Source organism: Zerene cesonia, unplaced genomic scaffold, assembly GCF_012273895.1.
Source record: "Zerene cesonia ecotype Mississippi unplaced genomic scaffold, Zerene_cesonia_1.1 Zces_u006, whole genome shotgun sequence".
NCBI classification, from domain to species: domain Eukaryota; kingdom Metazoa; phylum Arthropoda; class Insecta; order Lepidoptera; family Pieridae; genus Zerene; species Zerene cesonia.
The window spans coordinates 345,779-367,684 of NW_024045136.1; the positions used below are offsets into that span (position 1 = coordinate 345,779).

General features: G+C 35.2%; 1 protein-coding gene across 1 annotated transcript in view; it reads right to left on the reverse strand.

Moving 5' to 3' along the window:
• Positions 1–21,906, reverse strand: part of LOC119838875 (AT-rich interactive domain-containing protein 5B-like) — a gene marked incomplete at its 3' end in the record, with an annotated part of 54,611 nt that overhangs the window by 31,211 nt on the left and 1,494 nt on the right. The window contains exons 2-3 of the mRNA XM_038365017.1: positions 11,577–11,718; positions 10,246–10,355 (exon numbers count right to left, since the gene is read on the reverse strand). Coding sequence (XP_038220945.1) covers positions 10,246–10,355; positions 11,577–11,718 — 252 coding nt within the window. The remainder of the gene's footprint in view (positions 1–10,245; positions 10,356–11,576; positions 11,719–21,906) is intronic.

The following is a 21,906-nucleotide window of genomic DNA, read 5'->3' on the forward strand; positions in this document are numbered from 1 at the left end:
TGTCCGTCTGGTTGTTTAACGTCTAAACCATTGAACCGATTTTGATAAAATTTCATACGACGATAGGTTGAGACCTGAATAGGACAACGGATAGTGTCTATCCCGGAAATCCCACGAGAACGTAATCTATGCGGGTAAACCCCCGGTATTGTATATTCCATTGAGTAGGCGGGCGAAGACGCGGGCGGAAAGCTGGTATTATAAATCTGAACGCTTGTGTGAATGTTTCATACTTAATTACACCAAAACTGCTAAACGGATTTTGATGAAACTTTGCAATTTTGTAGTTCATACACCGTAATAACCTAACGGCTACAGAAATACTAGTTTTTGCCCATGGTTTTGTCCGTGTCGTTGGACAAAACTGAGCTCCTATAACCGGGGCGGACCGCTAGTCACACTTCACACTAATATTATAAATATGAAAGTTCGTTTGTTCGGATGTTTGTCCGTCGATCACGCTAAAACTACTGATCGGATTTTGATGAAATCTGACTTGGGTGATAGGATACATTTTATCCCGATTAAATGCGCCCTTGGGATAAAACAGGGATCTTGATATCCGAGCGGAGCCGGCACGAGCGTCTAGTCTTACATAAGGAAGACATATTTGACAGAAATTACGCTGAAACAGTTCTTCGACTCTCTCACTCACTCTCCTTCTCTTCTCATACTGTATTTCTTTTAAATACAAAAACTCTTATATTATTATTTTAAAACTATGTTACTAAGTTACGAGACATTTAAATTAATTTAAAATCGTAATTAAACGGTTCTTTCTGAGTTCGAACAGTCAATATTCACAAACGGATGGACCGATATTGATACGGTTTTATAACCGGTATAGTCGAATACAGACCGTCTCCTTGGTACAGCGGTTAACGCGTGAGCGTAGAACCGAGGGGTCCTTGGTTCAATTCCCGGTGGGGACACACAAAAACATAGAATGTCTCAGTATGACAGCAACAGAAGATCACAAAGGTCATCTACTTGTCCCTTAAGAGAATCGATCAATGTAACAGACGTACATCATCTGCCCCATACCCCACTAGGGGACACGGGACTTCACTTTATAGTCAAACACAAGCCGCGTCAGAAAACCAGTTATCTAAGCGAATCTTACATATATAATATCACTTCCTATATTATCTGTGGTATTGCGTAAAAAGAAACCTTCCGTACGTACACGTCAGTAATTATATTAGCACGTGCAATAAATTAAATAAATAAATGAGAAAAAAAAACAACAGGCAAAGCCAGGTGCGACGCTAGAGCGTTCAGAGAAATTACCTTCATTGTTGATATTTATGCGGCGCACGGGAACACGGTTGCAACTCTGTTTAGTCTATTTATTTTTTTCGTTACGTATACATATATATTTTTTATAAATTATTCCACACCCACACAATTATATTTAATGGTATTAGGCTGTTTTACAAATGCACAATACTTTTTTTAAGGTAGATATATAGTGGAGTATACACTTATTTAAAATAGTATTTAATCGACAAAAACTATAATAGCGACAAAAATATATAATATTTTTATTTTTAATTTGCATTTTATCAGTTCTATGTTATATTGGAATGTATAAAATATACAAAACATGTTTATTTATTTACGAAGTATTAGATAGAGACAACTTAATGGATATTTACATTAATAAACACTATTGTATCAACAAAAAGATAAAGAAATCGTAACAATTTAAAGATTTTTGACGCTATAACATTTAAATTACTAATACTTAAATTGTCATAAATAAGCATAATACAATACCAGTTGCAACCGTTTTCCATACACAAACCAACCTTTAATATACGCACACAGAAACAACTAATTTTATGGTCACGCACACATTAACAGAACCGCAATAAAACGGAATCAAAAGCAAACTCTAACACAACCCGATAAAGTCGAATATCAAATATTTGGAATTCGAATTTAGAACGTTTCAAAATTGGAATGCTCTTGCAGGTCGAGCGTGAGTAGAATCTGTAAGTATTGGTATCGAAATAAAAACTTTAATTTTACACAGATAAGGTTCAGATTTGAGAAAATTGTGAGTCGAATAAAAATTCAACTTTATTAGGGCTGGTGCTCAATGCTGGTGACGTAAGAGTTTTTTTATATTATTTTTTAAAGATATAATCTGCGCTAACTAGACACTTAGGGCGGGAATAGACTATTAATATTAATTTTATTAAACAATTCAACCTTTTTGATGAGCAGTTATTTTATTAAGAACAAACAGGAAGCGTTCGAATTTGGAACGTGTAATCTTACAAATATTGGAACGGATTCGCGCCGGACTGTATTATTTTCGGATATTCGCATTTCGCGTATGTTTTATCTATACTAATATTATAAACCTGAAGAGTTTGTTTGTTTGTTTGAACGCACAAATCTCAAGAACTAGTAGTCCGATTTGAAAAATTCTTTCAGTGTTAGATAGCCCAATTGTTGAGGAAGGCTATAGGCTATGTATGTACCACGGGTGAAGCCGGGGCGGACCGCTAGTCCTAGATAAAATTTGATATTTACGAATATTCTCATATTTAGCCGCAGTTGAAGAGAAATGTTTTTATTTATTGTCACTTATATATTTCTTAATCAAAACCGTTTCTTTATAAAAAATAACGTTTATTTTAATATATATAAAGGATGTTGATATATTAGGAAGGAATGTATGAATTATGTGTATTGAAACGTATTTATTAAAAGACCATAGATTAAAAAAAAATACAGATAAAGTAAAAACTCTTAAATGTATTCGGGCCAAGGTCGACACGACTGCCTCCGTCAGAGATATATTATATTTTTTATGTTAAACTAATCAATGACTCTATGGTCCAGTGGTTACGGATTAAGCGCTTGCAGTAACGGGTTCAATACTTTCTAATGAAATCGTACCGTATATATATAAAATTGTGGTCTGTGAATTTGTATTTTTATGTATGTATGTATCATGTATGCAGCATAATAATAGGGAAAGGGTGAATCTCGAGGATTTCCTCAATATGAATATTTATAGATTGTAAAATACGTAAATTTTCCATATATAAATAATTTATCCAACATTATTACTATATAATTTTTTTATGTCTAAAGAAAAAAGACCCTGAAATCGGTTACAAGTAGCTAAAAAATACTCATACAAAACTGTTATGTATGTTTGTCTATCTGTCACTCAAAAAACACTAACACGGAGGGATCTATTTTTAATCATTTAGATACGGAACCAGATACAATTTCACGTGTAAAAAGTTGCCTATGTGCTAATCAAGACTTTATTATCTATCTCTATACCAAATTTCATACTGATACGATAAGCCGTTTTCGCGTGAAAGAGTAACAGACATCCAACCAGCCAGCCATACTTACCAACTTTCGTGTTTATTTAGAAGGATTCCAATGGAACACATTGAATTTTATAAAATAGTGCGGAATGTCTCAGGTTCTGCACGCGTCAATAAAATCTATTATTATTTTAATCAGTAAGTATTATAAAACAAACAGAGAAACAGAGAAAAAAAAACAGAGAGAGACATACATGTAAATAGTTTAATCAATATGATAAACGTATAATAAACAGTCAGGCCCAGTTCTTGTACCGAATAGCAATATAACGAATATAATACAAATAAAAATCTATATATCTGATAGAAGATGAATCACCCAATAACTAAAAATTCATTTATTTCAACAACTCCCAACATCGAACCCCGTACTTAATTCAAGAGACACCAACCACTGCGCCGCTGCTAAAAAAAACAAAATATAATCGCGTAGGTTGGCAGCCCTGTGTCATGTTCATAAATAATTACTGAACGGAAAAGGGAAGGCCGTGGAGCTGCCTTCGAGTTTATTTATACAAAAAATGTATATTTAAAACTGCGAAACACCAAACAATAAAGTCAATAGTAATTTCAGTTGAGCAAACATATCAATTAAACATCGCAGATGTTTTGTGCGCATATAAGGTGATGAGAATGGAATGCTAGAGAACGGATGGACTGAAAATAATGATATGTAAACGCTAAACGCACGACGAATACAGGTATCAAACGTTGCCGCGTGCAAAGAACCAAACGGAATTTCCTTTACGGCCGTGTATTTATTTTGTGTTGTAATAATTTAAAATAACTCGCTCGAAAACCTCGCAAATCGTTATTCGAACCGCTCTTTGTTTCTTTCCTTCTTATGTCAAATAACTTTGAAGCGAGAGAGACAAAACATTGCAAAAACTAACAAATAGTGCTGCGTTAAGAAGGTTCCCGAAGTTTTCTGCTTTCCGAACCGGTGGTAAATGTTGGAACTATGTTATTACGATGCAAAAGACCTTCTATAAGAAGTTTAATTCAATATATAAATGTTTGATTTTTCTGGTATTTCTAAAGGAAATTGTCAAACCCTCCCTTTTTTAATGTGGATTTAATGATTAACACATTCAGACATGAATAAAAATGCTATGCCAAAGCAAAGCCTACTTCCTACTAATATTATAAATGCGAAAGTTTGCGAGGATGGATGTATGTGTATGTGTGTGTTTACTACTCTTTCACGCAAAAACTACTGAACCGATTGCAATGAAATTTGGTACGTAGACAGCTGGACAGCTGCAATAGCACATAGACACTTTTTATCCCGATGTGCCTACGGAATACAGACTTACGCGGGTGCAACCGCAGGGCGCATCTAGTTTTCCCATAACGTTTTATACCATATAAATATTTTTGACAAAAATCTAAACCGCCGCCAAAATTGTCAGAACTAGACCTAATTTAAATGAGACTACATGCGAGGCACCAGCATTCAAATAACAATAAGAATCACCAAAATCAGTTCTTCCAGTAAAAAGTGATAAGGTGACGAAACCCGAACAATACAGTCGAATTGATAGCCTCCACCTTTTTGAAGTCGGTTGAAAAGTCATAGATTGCGAAACACTTGAAGCTGATATAAGTCAATCATATTATATAACAAGATAGAAACGATTTTTTCCAATACATATATATATGTATATATATATATATATATATATATATATGTATTTAATTATGTAAACCTATTGTCTTGAAATAAGATGTAGATAATTTTTTTTACAATCGATATGATAATACGAATTTAATATTAATAATTATATTGATAACTGATAAACAATATTACGTAGTGAGGTAAGGTTATCAACCGACTTCAAAAAAAGTAGGAGGTTATCAAATCAACGTTATTTATTTATTTATTTATTTCTTTTTTGGTTACCTCATAACTTTTTACTGGGTGAACTTATTTTGATGATTCTTTTTTTATTTGAAAGCTTATGTCTGCCATGTGGTCATTGGAAGTCTGTCTGGTTGTGACAATTTGAGCGGTTTAAATTTATTGCGAAATGATTATTCTACTATTACTGAATAGTTTATTAACGTTATATACATTAAAATTATTTTTTAACAAAAATCATCGCATTTCTACACAAATATTACAAAGAGTAAGAATTCGTATTTTTGTTTGTTTGTAATGGATAAACTCAAAAACCACTGGACCGTTTTAAAAATTCCTTCCCCATAAGGCAGCTGCAACTGCACTGAGTGACATAGGCTATACATGTACCACGGGCGAAGCCGGGGCGAATAACTGGTCTTATATAATAACTAGTCGCGTCCAATGACTTTACTCCTCTTTCCACAGTCGTCGTAGAAACGAAACAAACCGACGGACGCAAGTTACTTAATTGCCTTATAACAAGATGTGAATTAAATGATTATAAAACGAAGGTATAGAATAATTTCCCGCTAAATCAATTCAAAAATCAACTATCGGGAAACGCTGTGTCGCTTATCTGTGCGAACATTAAAAAAAAGGTATACGTTTTGTTCGCCTCACAAAATGTCATTATTATTACTATAGAGTACAATCGCGGTGGAAAGTTTCTACCCGACCGCAACAGAAGGGGTACTGTTATTCGAGCGTACGTATGTGACTGTGTTCTCTCTCTCGGACTCGTTCAGCTTGCTTGACGAACAAACATCCAAACAAACAAACGTTCACATTTATAACATCAGTGTGATAATTGATTCAATGATGTACCATACAATGTCCTTAAATTATATCAGAGACTATTGTATATAACACATGCGCCTTGGTTTTGTTGCATTTTTTGTTTTTTCGTAACATTATATACATAAACATATTATGTTTATTTTAATCAACAACAATGAACCAAGGCATAATAAGGGCAATATTAATCATAGACAAATACCACAAAGTGTAATAATATGTAATCTTGCTTCTGATATAAATATCTCTATGCTAGCGATAAGGCCGCATCACGTGCTCGACTGTGCCGTACAAATGTGCACCGCGGCCCTCCTCGTTTTTTGAAGTAACCGACTTCAAAAAGAAAAATAAATAATAAAAAAAGTATTTGCCAATGCGAAAATACTAAACATAAGTGTGTAAGTTATATTAAACTACAATATCATTTACTAGGGGTCCGTCCCAGCTTCGTCCTTTGTACATATATAGCCTATAGCCTTCCTAAAGAAATGGGCTATCTAGCACTGCTGCAAGAATTTTTCAAATCGGACAGTAGTTTTTGAGATTAGTGCATTCAAACAAACAAACAAAACCCCTCAGCTTTATAATATTAGTATAGATAAGTCAATTTATGTTTACTATCCGTATTAAAATAATAATGGGAAATATTAAACACGAAACGTTCTATAGTTTGGATTTTTCTTTTTACTATATATACACTAAATCGCACTTATATGCAAACAAACAAACAAAAATTAATATTAAAATAAAAAAATCTTACACTTTTCGTCACAAGTGTACTGAAACGGCAGTTATCAGTTATTTACGGAGAGTGAACCCGCGATAAGATAGCCGAATACCTAGATCCGAACCAATCGTAAATAGGACGAGACTTTTCGATATTTAACCGATTTTTAAAAAATGATAACACGCCCGAAGAGTTTTTGTCAATCCCCCACTGCTATTATACATGCGAAAGTATATGTTCTTTCTATCAGTCTGTCTGTTTCTCCCAATTCCGGTTCCGTTCCCGTGGGATTTCCGGGATAAAAGCTATTCATACATACGTCCTTTCTTAGTTCACAAACTACTTTTGTACCAAATATCATCCAAATTAGTTTAGACGAGAAATGATAGACGGACAGACATCTCGACATACGGAGCTATTGTCGCATTTAAAATACTACACATTAAGTATCATTAAAATATATTATTAAAAGAATCATCTTATAATTTCTTTTTCTTAATTTCGTTCGAATTTAAAACTGCTTCACTTAAATTATTTATTTATTTATTGATGCTTTATTGCTCTAGATAGAATCACAAATTTGTAAGGATGTATGTGTGTGTGTGTTTGTTGCTCTTTCACGCAAAAACTACTGAACCGATTGCAATGAAATTTGGTTGGTACGTAGATAACTGGACAACTGGAATAACATAAAAGCTACTTTATCCCGATATACTAACGAGGTACGGACTTTTGAGGGTGAAACCGCGGGGCGCAGCTAGCATTTATATATAATCGATCTCAATTGGCCATAATCACTTAACCCGCAAATACACAAGATTTCAACACGATATAAATTTGAATTTAAATAATTTAACTTAAGGTCGAGTATGTAAATTAAAAAAAAATAAACAATAACAGCTCCATGCCAGTTCCTGTGTTAAAATCCTCATGTAGCCAACGCGACGTGGCATTGTACAGCGCGATTGAATCGCTTTGATATTTATAAATGTTTGAATAAATTACTACTCCTCTTAGTTATCAAACATTTTACTAACATGGTCAAATAAATATGATCTGATAATTTGTTGTCTCAGTGAGAATCGATGATGTTATAAATTTTTATACAAAGATTACCTTTTTTTCATAGAAACACAATAATAAACTTATTGAGGCTAATTCACAGTACGAAGTAAATGTCCTAATATGTGCTCTCATCTAATGACGTTCTTGTCTTAATTTGTAAATTTGTTAGTACGCAAAATTAAATGAATAATTTTAAAATTAGTAACTAACGTCATTGGAATTCCACTTCTATGTTACCACTTCATGAAAGAAAGAAAGAAAGAAAGAAAGAAAGAAAATATGTTTATTATGACACATACAGGTAAATATAACAAAGTAATAAATATGGTTAAAATATATATGTGCCTTAATTAGGCCCGCCACTCAGCGTACTGACACTGATTTTCAGTGGATGCCTTATGCCTTATTGACAGCGGATGTGTTCATGCTCAAACTATTAAATTTATGAATGTTTTGTTAAATATAATACATGTATATTTATAATACGTGTGTAAATAATAATAATGATATACAATATTTATAAATGCACATATAGTTGAATATACATAATATTTACATATAGATAGAATATATTTTTAATAATTAAGATACAAACAATATAAGATATCATGAATACATACCTACTTATTATATAATATACTAAGGGGAGGGGGAGGTTAAGACTGTTGGCGCTTTTGAAAGTCCAGAAGATATAACTTAAGTTTATTTTTAAAAGTGTATAAACTTTATGTAGTATGCAGCTTGCATTTCATATTATACATTAATTTTCCCTTAGAGTCTTTTGATACCACGTTTAAAAATAAATAACATTTTAAATTGAAAGCTTCCACATTATAGTTCGATATCTCACAATGCAAATCTCACATCACGGCAAAGCATCGTAAATCTCAAAAGCTTTAAATACGAAACAAATAAATTATTTTTTTATTATACATTTAACGCCATTAAAAGTAATAATCAAAATATCAAAACGATTCCACCGCAGTACCAAATCCCATAACGTACTAGAAAATTACTCTAGAAGACGTGCGGGGGAATTTCACCGTTATTGCTACCAGATAAGGATCAATTCTCCTTGCTTCCTATAGTTGGGGTTGTGTGTGGTTCGAATGGTGAGTGTTCTATTTTTAAATATTTTCGATTTTTAAAAACACGTCTTATTATTTTTTGCCACCATTTTTTACGACTCGTTATATTAAAGAATAGATGATTTTATTAAACAAACATATTAATATTCATATAAACAGAAATTTACATGTCTTTTATATGAATATTGCATTATAGTCTTTATGGTGCAGAATATAAAGTTCAATAACACAGTTTGTCAGTATCAAACCAATTACGACTGATATAATTTCCCAACTAGAGCCTTTTATAGTAATACACCTAAAATGGATTGCCGAAAATACACATCAAAAGAAACGAAAACGCTTCAGCTCATCAAAAACCTTAACATAAAAATCGCTAAATCCTATGAATCGAACCGTAACAACAGTAATTTCATCCATGAAATAGTTGGCGTTACCAAATAGGGATTAGAGCGAGATGGCGCTACGGGCGAGAGCGGGATGCGAGACCGACTGATTTTCGACATTTTGAACGGTTTGTTTAAATTTTTTTTTTCGTCACTTCGCACAGATAAACTACAGCATAAAAATGATTTTCTGTCCCCGTTTAAATTTCGTAGTGTAATTGCTGGACCAATGTTGATGTGGTTTAAACATTTCAAATATTATATATATACAACATAAAATAATATTATTCATTTATATTGAATATTTTTTAAAAAACGCTATATTTTTATTGTTAATATAATACAAGTACAGAGTTTCAAGGTTCGTTTCCCCACTTTTATTATGAGCAGAGCAATTCTCAACTGCAACTTGCCTCCATGGCGTGAATTCAGACGTTGTATGTCTAAACGGCAAAACTTATTTGGATAAAATGTTACTGATAGATAGATCTTGTTAAATATTATATATAAATACAAATATTACAAAAACAAAAGATATAATACAATAAAAAACATTTTTTCAACATAATTAACTTGCACGTGTGTCCACTGTAAAGACGTTTTCTACAATTACTATATATACGTATTTTATTATTTGTTTTATTTATTTATTTTTTCATGTTTTTTTTTCATTCCAGTACTTTCTTTTTTGTATTCATCTCGAGTTGTATAAAACATTCATTGAAATTTACACTTTATTCCGTGGCAGTAGCGTTCAAAGTATTTAATATTTATATATTTATATACGCGTAGGCAGAATTTTACATCTAACAAAACACTATGTAATTTAGTGTTCTTTCTCTCTCTCTCTCTCTCACTTCTCTCAAAAAACCTAGAAATCCTAGAATCATCTCTCCCTCAAATAGCCCTAAGCTGCACCCACCTGACCATGCTGCCCCCTTCCATCCGGGGTGTTCTCGGGGAGGAAGTACAACCGCAGCGAGACCAGGGTCTGGTCGGAGACGCGGTCCGTCCAGAGCAGCTGCAGTTCCCCTGAGGAGAAAAAAATTCAATACTAAGATTTCGATTACATAAAAAAATATAGCAATACCACAGACCCTTTGACTGGGTGAACCGATACGGATGATTACTATATTCATTTGATAGCTGCTACCTTCCGTGGAGTCCCATTTAAATTTGGACCAGACCTAGATTCTGTCAATTTAGAAGGGTGACTGTTTAATTTTAATTTTTAGTTTTATAGCATTGAAATGCTTTATAAATGAGAAATTTTTGAAAGAATAGAAAAAATTTGATCACGAGGCAGGATTCGAACCTGCGTATCTTGCCTAACCGTAGCAACGCCTAGCCTCTCGCAACCCGTTTTTTTTTTCTATTCTTTCAAAAATTTCTCATTTATAAAGCATTTCAATGCTATAAAACTAAAAATTAAATTTAACAAAGGCCGCGTTCCATCGATACAATATTGTAATCATTGAAATAATGTTTCGTATTGGTTGTGATGGTTCTTAATCATCTCAATAGATGGCGTGGGGTGCCCCTTAGGCACATGAAACCGAAAGAGTAGAAGAAATTCGATTACTGTGGCAGGATCACGGGTGGCCGAGAGGCTAGGCGTTGCTACGGTTAGGCAAGATACGCAGGTTCGAATCCTGCCTCGTGATCAAATTTTTTCTATTCTTTCAAAAATTTCTCAGGGTGACTGTTTGTTTAAAATAATAACAAGTCTCTTTCACACTCGCGCGCAAAACAGTGCATCTTGCTCGTCTACTCCTGTCAGGAGTACCTGACCTTCATACCGTGGATATCCGTGAGACGATCACTAATGAACGAAAGAGGTCAGGCTGGAGGTTCTTTAAAAATCTAGGAAAGCTTTTAAGTTCCAGCTCGACCATTCACTGATGGCCTAAATCCAGCGGCTCCCGTCCTTGCCCTCCTCCCTTCTTCTACTCGGATCAGGAAGGTCATACGTCCACCTTGTAGGAAGTCGTTCCACGCTTCGTCGCCCAGTACGTGGTCTCCACTGTAGAACCTTTCTGCCAAACGGCCATCTGTTCCAACTAGCCATCTGCCCTGAGCATTTCCACTTCCACATGCCAATCCGGTGAGCTGTCGGTGGCTTGGTTCTCCTAAGGATTCCCTCATCCCAATTCGATGTTATACGTAAACTCCGAGGATACCCTGTCCATAGCTCATTCGTTGGTCTATAGATATCTAGAACTAGAACATAGACAAACATAGGTCGGTACTCACCAATGGACACCAGCTCTGAATCCTGCCATATCCTGACGAAGAAGAAATCACCGATGGCTATGATCCTCTCCAGAGGTCCCGTCAGCCTCAGCGCCTTGTAGAACGTGTACTGGCCATGCTGTCCACATGGGGCGCCCACCAGCTGCCGAACAACATAATTTGTGAGCAGAATCCTACTATCCTATCCTACTAATGTTATAAATGCGAACGTTTGTAAGGATGCGTGTGTGTTTGTTGCTCTTTCACGCAAAAACTATTCAACCGATTGCAATGAAATATGGTACGTAGACAGCTGGACAACTGGAGACTTTTTTTCTGGGTGAACACATATTGATAATTATTTTTAAATTTGATAGTCCATTTAAATTTGGTCTAGTTTCGACAATTTGCGGGCGATTTAGTTTTTTTGTTAACAACAACTATTTCATAACGCCAACTTCGTGATTCTCAAAAAAAAAATCATTTATTTATTGGTTTAAAATTATCTATCTACCATTTATGTATTAAATTAATTAAATTAATAATAAAGTAATATTAAAAATACTGAACCAATTTCGATACAATTCGATCCGATGTCAACTAGCATCACGCTTCCAGGAACAACTTCACAAACAAACAAACAAACAAACAAAAAACAATATAACAACCATAGTCGGCCTCTATATTACAATTCGATCGAATAATTTTCATCTGTATTTAAACGAAACTTTAATTCGCAAACCGTTTAAAATTTTCGGGTGTATGCATGTGCAAACACATTAACACACATTATACGATTTAGTGTTAATAATTTAGTGCGTATGTGAACGCGGCCTACAGGCAATCCAAACTGCGGATGTGGCCATTTTGTGAAGTACCGTCAGCAAAAACAAAAAAGCCTATTCAATAAAAAATACCCATTTCCATATGTATCGTATTTGAATGATATAAAAGTAAAATCATACTACTATAATCCTACTAATACTATAAATGCGAAAGTTTGTAAGGATGTGTGTGTGTTTGTTGCTCTTTCACACAAAAACTACTGAACCGATTGCAATGAAATTTAGTACGTAGGCAGTTGGACAACTGGAATAACATATAGGCAACTTTTTATCCCGATATTCCAGCGGGATACGGACTTACGCGGGTGAAACCGCGGGGCACAGCTAGTTAAATATAATAGAGATGAATATAAAAAATTCTTAAAAACGTTGGCCCAGATTCAATGTAAATAAATAAAGTATTATACTTAGCGTTTTCTTGTGTTTGATTTCTTAAAAAAACTCTAATTAATTTTTTCGTAGTCCCGGCAAAACGGTCCAACCACAACAAGCACACAGACAGATATGTAAAGAATAAATAGTTAAAAATAATGAAAATGATATGTGAAATTAATGACTTTTTAACGGATTTTAAACGCGATTTGTTCTGTCTCCCCGTGACCGCGCTCGCTGTAAAGTGTTCGAGACGTTGGGTTCATAACATAATGAATAAATCGCGTTTAAAATCCGTTAAAACGTCTTGAAATTCTCAATGATGTAAATGTTCCAATTTCGAAACGAATTCAAGTATCTTTTTTATCGTAACTTATTTCCTTATTTGTATACTTAATTAAGTTATTCCAAGGTCAACAATAGACAGTCATTAGCGCTTAAACAAGTTATAATTATATGAAAATAAACGTTTGTGTTAAAATAAATAATAAAATATCTATGTATATAACATACTAGCTACGGACTTATGTGGTTTCACCCGCGTAAGTCCGTATCCCGTAGGAATACCGGGATGAAAAGTTGCCTATATGTTATTCCAGTTGTCCAGCTGTCTACGTACCAAATTTCATTGCAATCGGTTGAGCAGTTTTTGCGTAAAAGAGTAAAAAACACACACACATCCTTACAAACTTTTGCATTTATAATATTAGTGGGATAATTAGACTAGACCAAATATAATATAGATAATTAGACTATATTATTTTTATTGTGGTAGTCGAGCACGCTTCGGCACGAATTGGGCCAGCTCGCACCGGGGAAGTACCACACCCCCACAGAAAACCGGCGTGAAATAGTGGCATGCCACTGTGTTTCGTGCGGTGAGTGGGGGAGCCGGAGGCCCGTTTCCTTTTCCTCACCCGTCCCAGTCCATTCCTTCTTTCCAGTCTTCAGTCCTTTCCTTTTCCCTTACCCCATAAAAGCGAGCAGCACATTCGTAGAGGCACTACCGCTGCGAATGTTTATGGGCGGTGGTGATCGCTTACCATCAGGCGAACCATCAGCTCAGTTGCCCGCTATGACATAAAGAAAAATATAGAGATTATTCATACACATTCTCCAATATTCCCATATTATTATTCAAATAAAAAAAAATAATAAATAAATGCAATTGTTTTGCTGTCGCTACCCAACTCGGCCTCTGAATCAATAAGTATAAAATTGAAACCGCCCCGGGTAGATAGTGAGCGTGCGAGCGAGACGGCGATACATAAAGCCGGCGGCACACTGGCGCACACTTGCGGTGCTGCGATTTGCTGTTTCGATACGAACACTAGAAGTCATCATCATCAGCCCATATATGTTCCCACTGCTGGGACACAGGCCTCCAATGAGAGTTCAGACCGTAATCCACCACGCTGGCCAAGTGCGGGTTGGCAGATGTCATATGTCGTCGAACTTTTGATTCTCGGACATGCCGGTTTCCTCACGATGTTTTCCTTCACCGTTTTAAGCAGTGGTGATGTTATCCACATGTGCAGATAAATGGAAAAATCAATTTATTTCCTGCACGCTCGGTCGGTCTCGAACCCCGACTTATCGCTTTTGAAGTCCGAGTTTCTCACCACTGAGCCACCACTGCGTTTTGACACGTGAAGTAATATCGATTTAAAAATGAAACGACTATATCAACGAGTCGATTTTCCGGCTTCGTATTCAATATTCTGTGTGCGAAGCGAGCACGCTTCGGCACGAATTGGGCCAGCTCGCATCGGGGAAGCACCACACCCCCACAGAAGACCGGCGTGAAACAGTACCGTGCTACTGTGTCTCGTTCGCTGTGTGGGTGAGCTGAAGGCCCGTGTCCTTTTCCTTACCCTACCCAGTCCTTTCCTTTATTCATCTCGTCAATCCTTTTATTTGTTTATTTGTAATGGATGAACTCAAAAACTATTGGACCGATTGAAAAAATTCTTTCCCCATTAGAAAGCTGTAACTTCGCTGAGTGACATAGGCTATATATGTAGCACGGGCGAAGCCGGGCCGAACAGCTGGTCTCACACATTATAAAGCTATTTCTATATTAAGTGAAGTCCCGTGTCCCCTAGTGGGGTATGGGGCAAATGATGTACATATGTTTCACTGATCGATTTTCTTTAGGGACAAGTAGGTGATCAGCCTTCTGTATCCTGCCAGACCGAGACATTTTCTTTTTTTTTTTGTGCGTCCCCACCGGGAATTGAACCCAGGACCCCTCGGTTCTACGCTCACGCGTTAACCACTGTACCAAGGAGGCGGTCAATATTTCTATATGATATCGGAAAATGTTCGAAAATTAATTAAATACACGACAGCCAGTGTGCGCGCACCTTTAGCGTTCATTATTCAAGATATGAGTCAGATAAAAAGGATTTGAGCGTAGTGGCGACTAAGCTTTTTTAGGGTTACCCCCCACCATTACTAGGACTTGGCTGTGCGTCCGTCCGTCTGTCTGTCTGTCTGTCTGTACGTCCGATAGATAGATGGAGAGTAGCAATTTTTAGACATGATGCATTTCTGTTGTTGCCATAACGACGAATGAGATTAAATCAATCGATATTAAAATATATCTTAATTTAGTTTATTATAAACTAGCTTTCCGCCCGCGGCTTCGCCCGCGCAGAATTCGGTTATATCGCTTTCATCTCCCTATTTCAACTCCTACCATTTTTTTCGCGATAAAAATCATCCTGAGTCCTTTCCCAAGTTCAGTTCTACCTTCATACCAAATTACATCAAAATTGGTTCAGTGGTTTAGGCGTGAAAGCGTAACAGACAGACAGACAGACAGAGTTACTTTGGCATTTATAATATTAGTAGAGATTCGATACTAACTGTCCGTCTGTGTTACGTCGTCGTACCTACTGCTAAACGGATTTCGATGCTTCTTTATTTATGGATAGATGCGCATTTGTAAAACGATCAACGGTAATTGTACAGAAAATGGCAATTTGTATATTGCCTATCGGCTATCAAACAAAAAATGCTAAACCTATTTCGATGAAACTTTGCCACCTGTACAAGTTACTTATACAGCAGACTACCTCCGTACAAATAACCCATTAAATATTAATTTTTATATTGAAAACCTATTTATAAAGTACTAGCGGACCGCCCTGGCTTCGCCCGTGGTATACGTCACATATATAGCCTATAGCCTTCCTCAATAAATGGCCTATCTAACACTGAAAGAATTTTTCAACTCGGACCAGTAGTTCCTGAGATTAGTGCGTTCAAACAAACAAACAAATTCTTCAGCTTTATAACATTAGTATAGACATTTATCTATAAATAAGAATGACCATACTGGCATCTCTCGCTATACAAGATCTTACCCCAGACTCGCTTGTTATTTGATGAATTGAACGTCTATGGGGTTTAAAAACTGTCTTTTCAATATATTTACAGTAATCATCAGTGGTCAAAAACACACGGAGTTAAAAATCATCAAAATCCGTTCAGCCGTTCTTGCGTTTGAATCGGTGTTATAAATACGATCATCTTCATAATATTTCCATACAAAATAATAAGAAATTATTCTATATTATATAAAATCCCGGCGATCCTCATCAGAATAATAAGATAAACTCATGAAATCATTATTATATTATCCTATGTCCTTTCACGAGATTGAATCTACCTTCATCACAAATTCCATCCGTATCGGTTCAGTTGTTTAGACATGACGTAGCGACAAACAGAATTACTTTCGCATTTATTTAACAAATCTATATAAGTAAAAATAGATCGCCAATCGCTAGGCTAACAACGGCTCGGCTAAATCGGATAAAAATTTTATAAACGTTTTTTTTTGAGGCACGAAGAAAGTTCTTATGGAGAGAAAAACACCACGTGTGAGGCCGGGGCGGATCGCTACTCTACACTCATTTTAACTTTTGAATTTTTGTATGTTTGTAACGTTTTCACGCGAAAACCGCTAGCGCGATTTTAAAAACTACCTTCACCATTCGGCAGCTGTAACTTCACCCGAGTGACATAGGCTATATATTATGTACCACGGGCGAAGCCGGGGCGAACCGCTAGTACTTATTAAAACTAATCTACCGAATGAGATATACAAAAAAAAAATACATAAAATCAAGAAATTAAGACCTCAGACCCCGAGATATTTAAGAAACATTAAAAAAAAACACAGTTTCCCCACTCAATATTGACACAAAAAGGAAAGCGCATTATGAATACACCCGTCCCCCTCGCACCCGCGCGTTTCATATCGCCGTCCCACTCTAACGTTATAAGGTTGCTACGCAGCTGAAATCCTATCCTACTAGTCCTTCCTACTGATATTATAAATGCGAAAGTTTGTAAGGATGTGTGTACGTTTGTTGCTCTTTCACGCGATAACTACTGAACCGATTGCAATGAAATTTGGTACGTAGACAGCTGGACAACTGGAATAACATATAGGCAACTTTTTATCCCGATATTCCTACGGGATACGGACTTACGCGGGTGAAACCGCGGGGCGCAGCTAGTAAGTCGATATATCAAAAAAAAATCCCGAACCACTTGAGAGCCATAACCCTTCTGACACAGTCGGATAAAAGATTGATTGATGTTTTATTTACCTCTAAATGAATAACATCACAAATAACCGACTTCCATAATTGTCTATTACATTGTTGTACATACAACGTAATAGACCGAACCATAAATAATTATCCTACACCGTAATATTGCTTGTTATTGAATTAATATCGTTCTTAACCGACGTCGAAAAAGGAAGTATTGTAGTAACATACGTTTCTTAATTAATATACTAGCATAATGCTGAAAAGTCCGTTCATTTGTATGTTTGAACTGGCTTGCCTCAGGAACTGCTGGTCCGTTTTCAAATATTATTTCACTATTGGACAAGCTCGTGACCTCTGGGTGCTATCCTACTAATATTATAAATGTAAAGTACTTGAAGATGGATGTACTTGTATGTATGTTTGTTACTCTTTCACGTAAAAACTACTGCACCGATTGCAATGAAATTTGGTACGTAGACAGCTGGACAACTGGAATGACATATAGGCAACTTTTCATCCCGATATTCCTACGGGATACGGACCGAAACAAACAGAAACCGCGTAAAAAACACACACACATCCTTACAAACTTTCGCATTTATAATATTAGTAGGATTAGCAGGAAGTAGGATAGGATATATTTTACTGTCAACCCAATAAAAAACAACATATTTTATACTATCTACTCGTGTTATAAACGCGAAAGTTTTTAAGTATGAATGGATGTTTGATACGCTCTCACGCAAAAACTACTGAATCGATTTAAATAAAACTTTACGATAATACAGCCTATACGTCAGAATAACACATGCGCTATATAAACACTCGCTATCGTCCGTGGGTTTGTTCGGCGGTATAAATAAATATATTTTTAAAAACTCCTCGTGTGACAACCCTAACCCTAACACCCTATTCTGTGTAATGTTTCTTCCATATTATATTGGATGAGGGCAGCGGTTCACAAAGTTTATATCATTGTTACGATATGTAGACCGACTCGCGCTTGACTTTTCGCGTGTTTGTCCATTGATATATTTATACTGTACATTTGTAGATGACTCGGTGACATATTCTGCGTACTGTTTGAGATATGGTTACATTAAAGTATTTTCGAAATCGGTTGAGCAGTTCTAAGGTTAATCCATTAACAAACAAACTATTAGACAACAATGAAATCGTGAAGTTATATAATTACAAATTATTTTTAACAAATAAACTGAAAAACCTAATTGCAAGAACTCTACCAATCACACAGAAGGCACCAGCTTTCAAATAAAAAAAACAACATCAAAATCGGTTCACCAAGTCAAAAGTTCTGAGCTGACAAACAAAGCACCACAGTCAATTTGAGAACCCCGTGCTTTTTTTAAGTCGGTTGAAAATATGTTTCCCATGTCCATTTCAGTTTGGTCTAGAACTGATAACTTGAAGAATATTACTAGCTGCGCCCCGCGGTTTCACCCGCGTAAGTCCGTATCCCGTAGGAATATCGGGATAAAAAGTTGCCTATATGTTATTCCAGTTGTCCAGCTGTCTACGTAGCAAATTTCATTGCAATCGGTTCAGTAGTTTTTTCGTGAAAGAGCAACAAACACACACACATCCTAACGAACTTCGTATTTATAATATTAGTAGGAAGTAGGATAATAAAGAGGAAAATTTTTATATTTTTGTATGTTTGTAACCCCATTTCAAAAATTCCATCACCACTAGAAAGATGCAACATCATTGAGTGATATACCCTATGTACCACGGGCAAAGCCAGAGCAAACAGCTGATTATAAGATTAAATAAAAAGATTTGATGAAATTGGCGCCAAATTCTGTTTCATTTTTTTTTGCACCTCAATAACCAGTGTTGAGCTAAAATTAAATATTTTACGTACAATATAATGCAATTTTTGACACAAAAAAATACGTAAAAAAAATTTAAGAATAGACAAATGATATATAATGAAAGAGACGTTTAATATACTCATGAATGTAAAAAAAAAAATTAAAAACATTTGAACGATCAGCGGAAGGACCACAGAATGTATATGATACAACCGTGAAGGTTAAAACGAAAGAGTTTTTTGTTTTTTTTTTTTTTGCAAATGTCAACTGTCACGTTTTTTTTCTCCCATAATGGCAATTGATTTCAACTAATTGTCAGTGTCAATCACTTTTTTTATTTATACAGAATGATTCTGCAGCAATGCCGTTATGTATATAATATTATATATGCGCTTCTATAAAATTAACAATTCTCAAGAACCGTTGGCGTGCTTCCAAACGCCAACGACAATATCTCAACTAGCTTCTGTCGCACGGTTTCGCTTGTAATGTCAATATGAACCATAATACTGTACGTTATACGGGGGGGGACGTGTCAAAGCTTCACCTGCATGTTTGTATGTGATTGACTCATTTAGATTGGATTTTGAACAATTTAAACGGATAGATTGAATTCAAACTCTGTACACTTATCGCGAATCGGCGACAATACAATAATTACTCGAGGTTATCTCATTATCCTGCTGAGGCTCGGCGGGACTCGCCAGTCTCCTCACGTGTCTTCTGCGTGACAGAGAGAGAGCATTTTGTTGATTCTGTCATTAGAGCGTGTTTTTTTTTTTTAATTTTTTATTCATTTTTTTTTTTGCATTTACTCTTTATTAGTGTGCGAGTCCAACTCGCACACTAATAAAGAGTAAATGCAAAAAAGTAAGTATTCTTTAACCTACAGGAATCGAACCCAGATCTCTTCTATGATTGTTACATTCATAACACGAGTCGAGTTATGTCTAGTCAGTGTGTAGATGATGATATCGAAATAATGAATATACCTACTGATTTACGAAAATCGTGTCGTTTACGGTTCAGGTGAATGACACATGACGTGAACGTGTATTTTAAAAACGAAAATTTCACATTTAGAGGAAATTAGTGGATTTCATTGGATTTCGAGTTGAAATACAAAACAGTATAAAGCTAAAAAGTTTGTCTGTTTACACGCGCTCATCTCATGAACGACTGGACAGATTATGGTTTCAACTTTACCCTCACATGTAAGTAAATTATGTTTGTTTAATTATACAATAATATTAAAACATACGATATTATAAACATTTTAACAAAAAACGAAATCGCCTTCAAATTGTCAGAACTGGATCAAATTTAAATAGGAACCACACGGGAAACCAAAATCAGTTCACCCAGCAATAAGTTATGAAGTAACAAACAAAAAAAAATACAATCGAATTGACAACCTCCTCCTTTTTTGAAGTCGGTTGATAAACGAGGCAAGTGTTTAAGAATTAAATTAATATTCAAATGCATATTATTCATCATTACGAGAAAAAATATCAAAATTAGACCATCTATTTATAGCCAGCGGCGCGCACTTGGCGTTTTATGTGCAAATACAAAAATAGCTGTATTGTTTTATATAAAACTCGTTTATACGTGTAGTTACTCTTAACTCGTAGTAGGTACCACGGTACGTAGTTCGCGCGTGAAAACGGTCAGATTTCTGCCACCTATCATTTACTGCAAACATCATCGAAATGTGTTCAGCAATTTTGACATGCTTTGCCACAGAATAATAACGTTGTGTACCGTCATTTGTTAAAAAAAGACACCAATTGTGTAAATAATTATCATGCGAGTAAAGAAACATTAAATATATGAAACTTAAAATAAAATGTAGGTAATTAATGTTTCTATATTACCCACAATAGACAGAAAATGCTAAACACTTTTTGATGAAATTTACAAAAACGATATCCAATATTGCTTCTAGAACTAACGCGGCCACGCGGTTTCACACGCGCCTTTGTCGTATCGCTAAGCCATTCAAACAACCATTTCACCAACTTCCATCAAAAGTTCAATTAATAAATTCAAGTGAACGCATCTCACATTCTCGAATACACTATTTGCTTAATAACAATTAAATAATATAACATATAAATATACTAAAACATAAAAATATCATATTAATAAAAACATCTAAAATAAAAAAAAAAACAAACACAATTAAAGTTAATTCGTACTAATTTATAGTATATCATGTTATTAACTTCAAATTAACTTAATTCACAATCAATAAACAAACACACACATCAATTTTGTAGCTACAACCCATCGTCCCTTCCATACCCCCTCCCTTCCCCCTCGCCTCTCTATCAAACACTCTAATTTCAACTGGTTTATCGATCTCAATAGCTTCAATACCACTACTACTTGCAATATATATATATGATAAATAAAACATAAAAAAAATATAAAGATAAAATAATAAAAAATATCGATGGTTTTCAGCTCAGGGCACAACCCTAGCGCTCAACGCACACAAGCAAACGGCGAATTAATAACAATTTTCTTTCCTTTTAAACACAAAGAAACCACATTTTTTTTTTCTTTAATTATAGTCGTTTATACAGATTAAAAATACAACCAAATTTTCATAAACGGTCGAGCAAGGCCTTGTACAATGGATGACTATAGAAAAAACACATTCCCATAATTAATATTTAATTTACATAATCCATATAATTAAAATTGACACACGTGTTTTTTT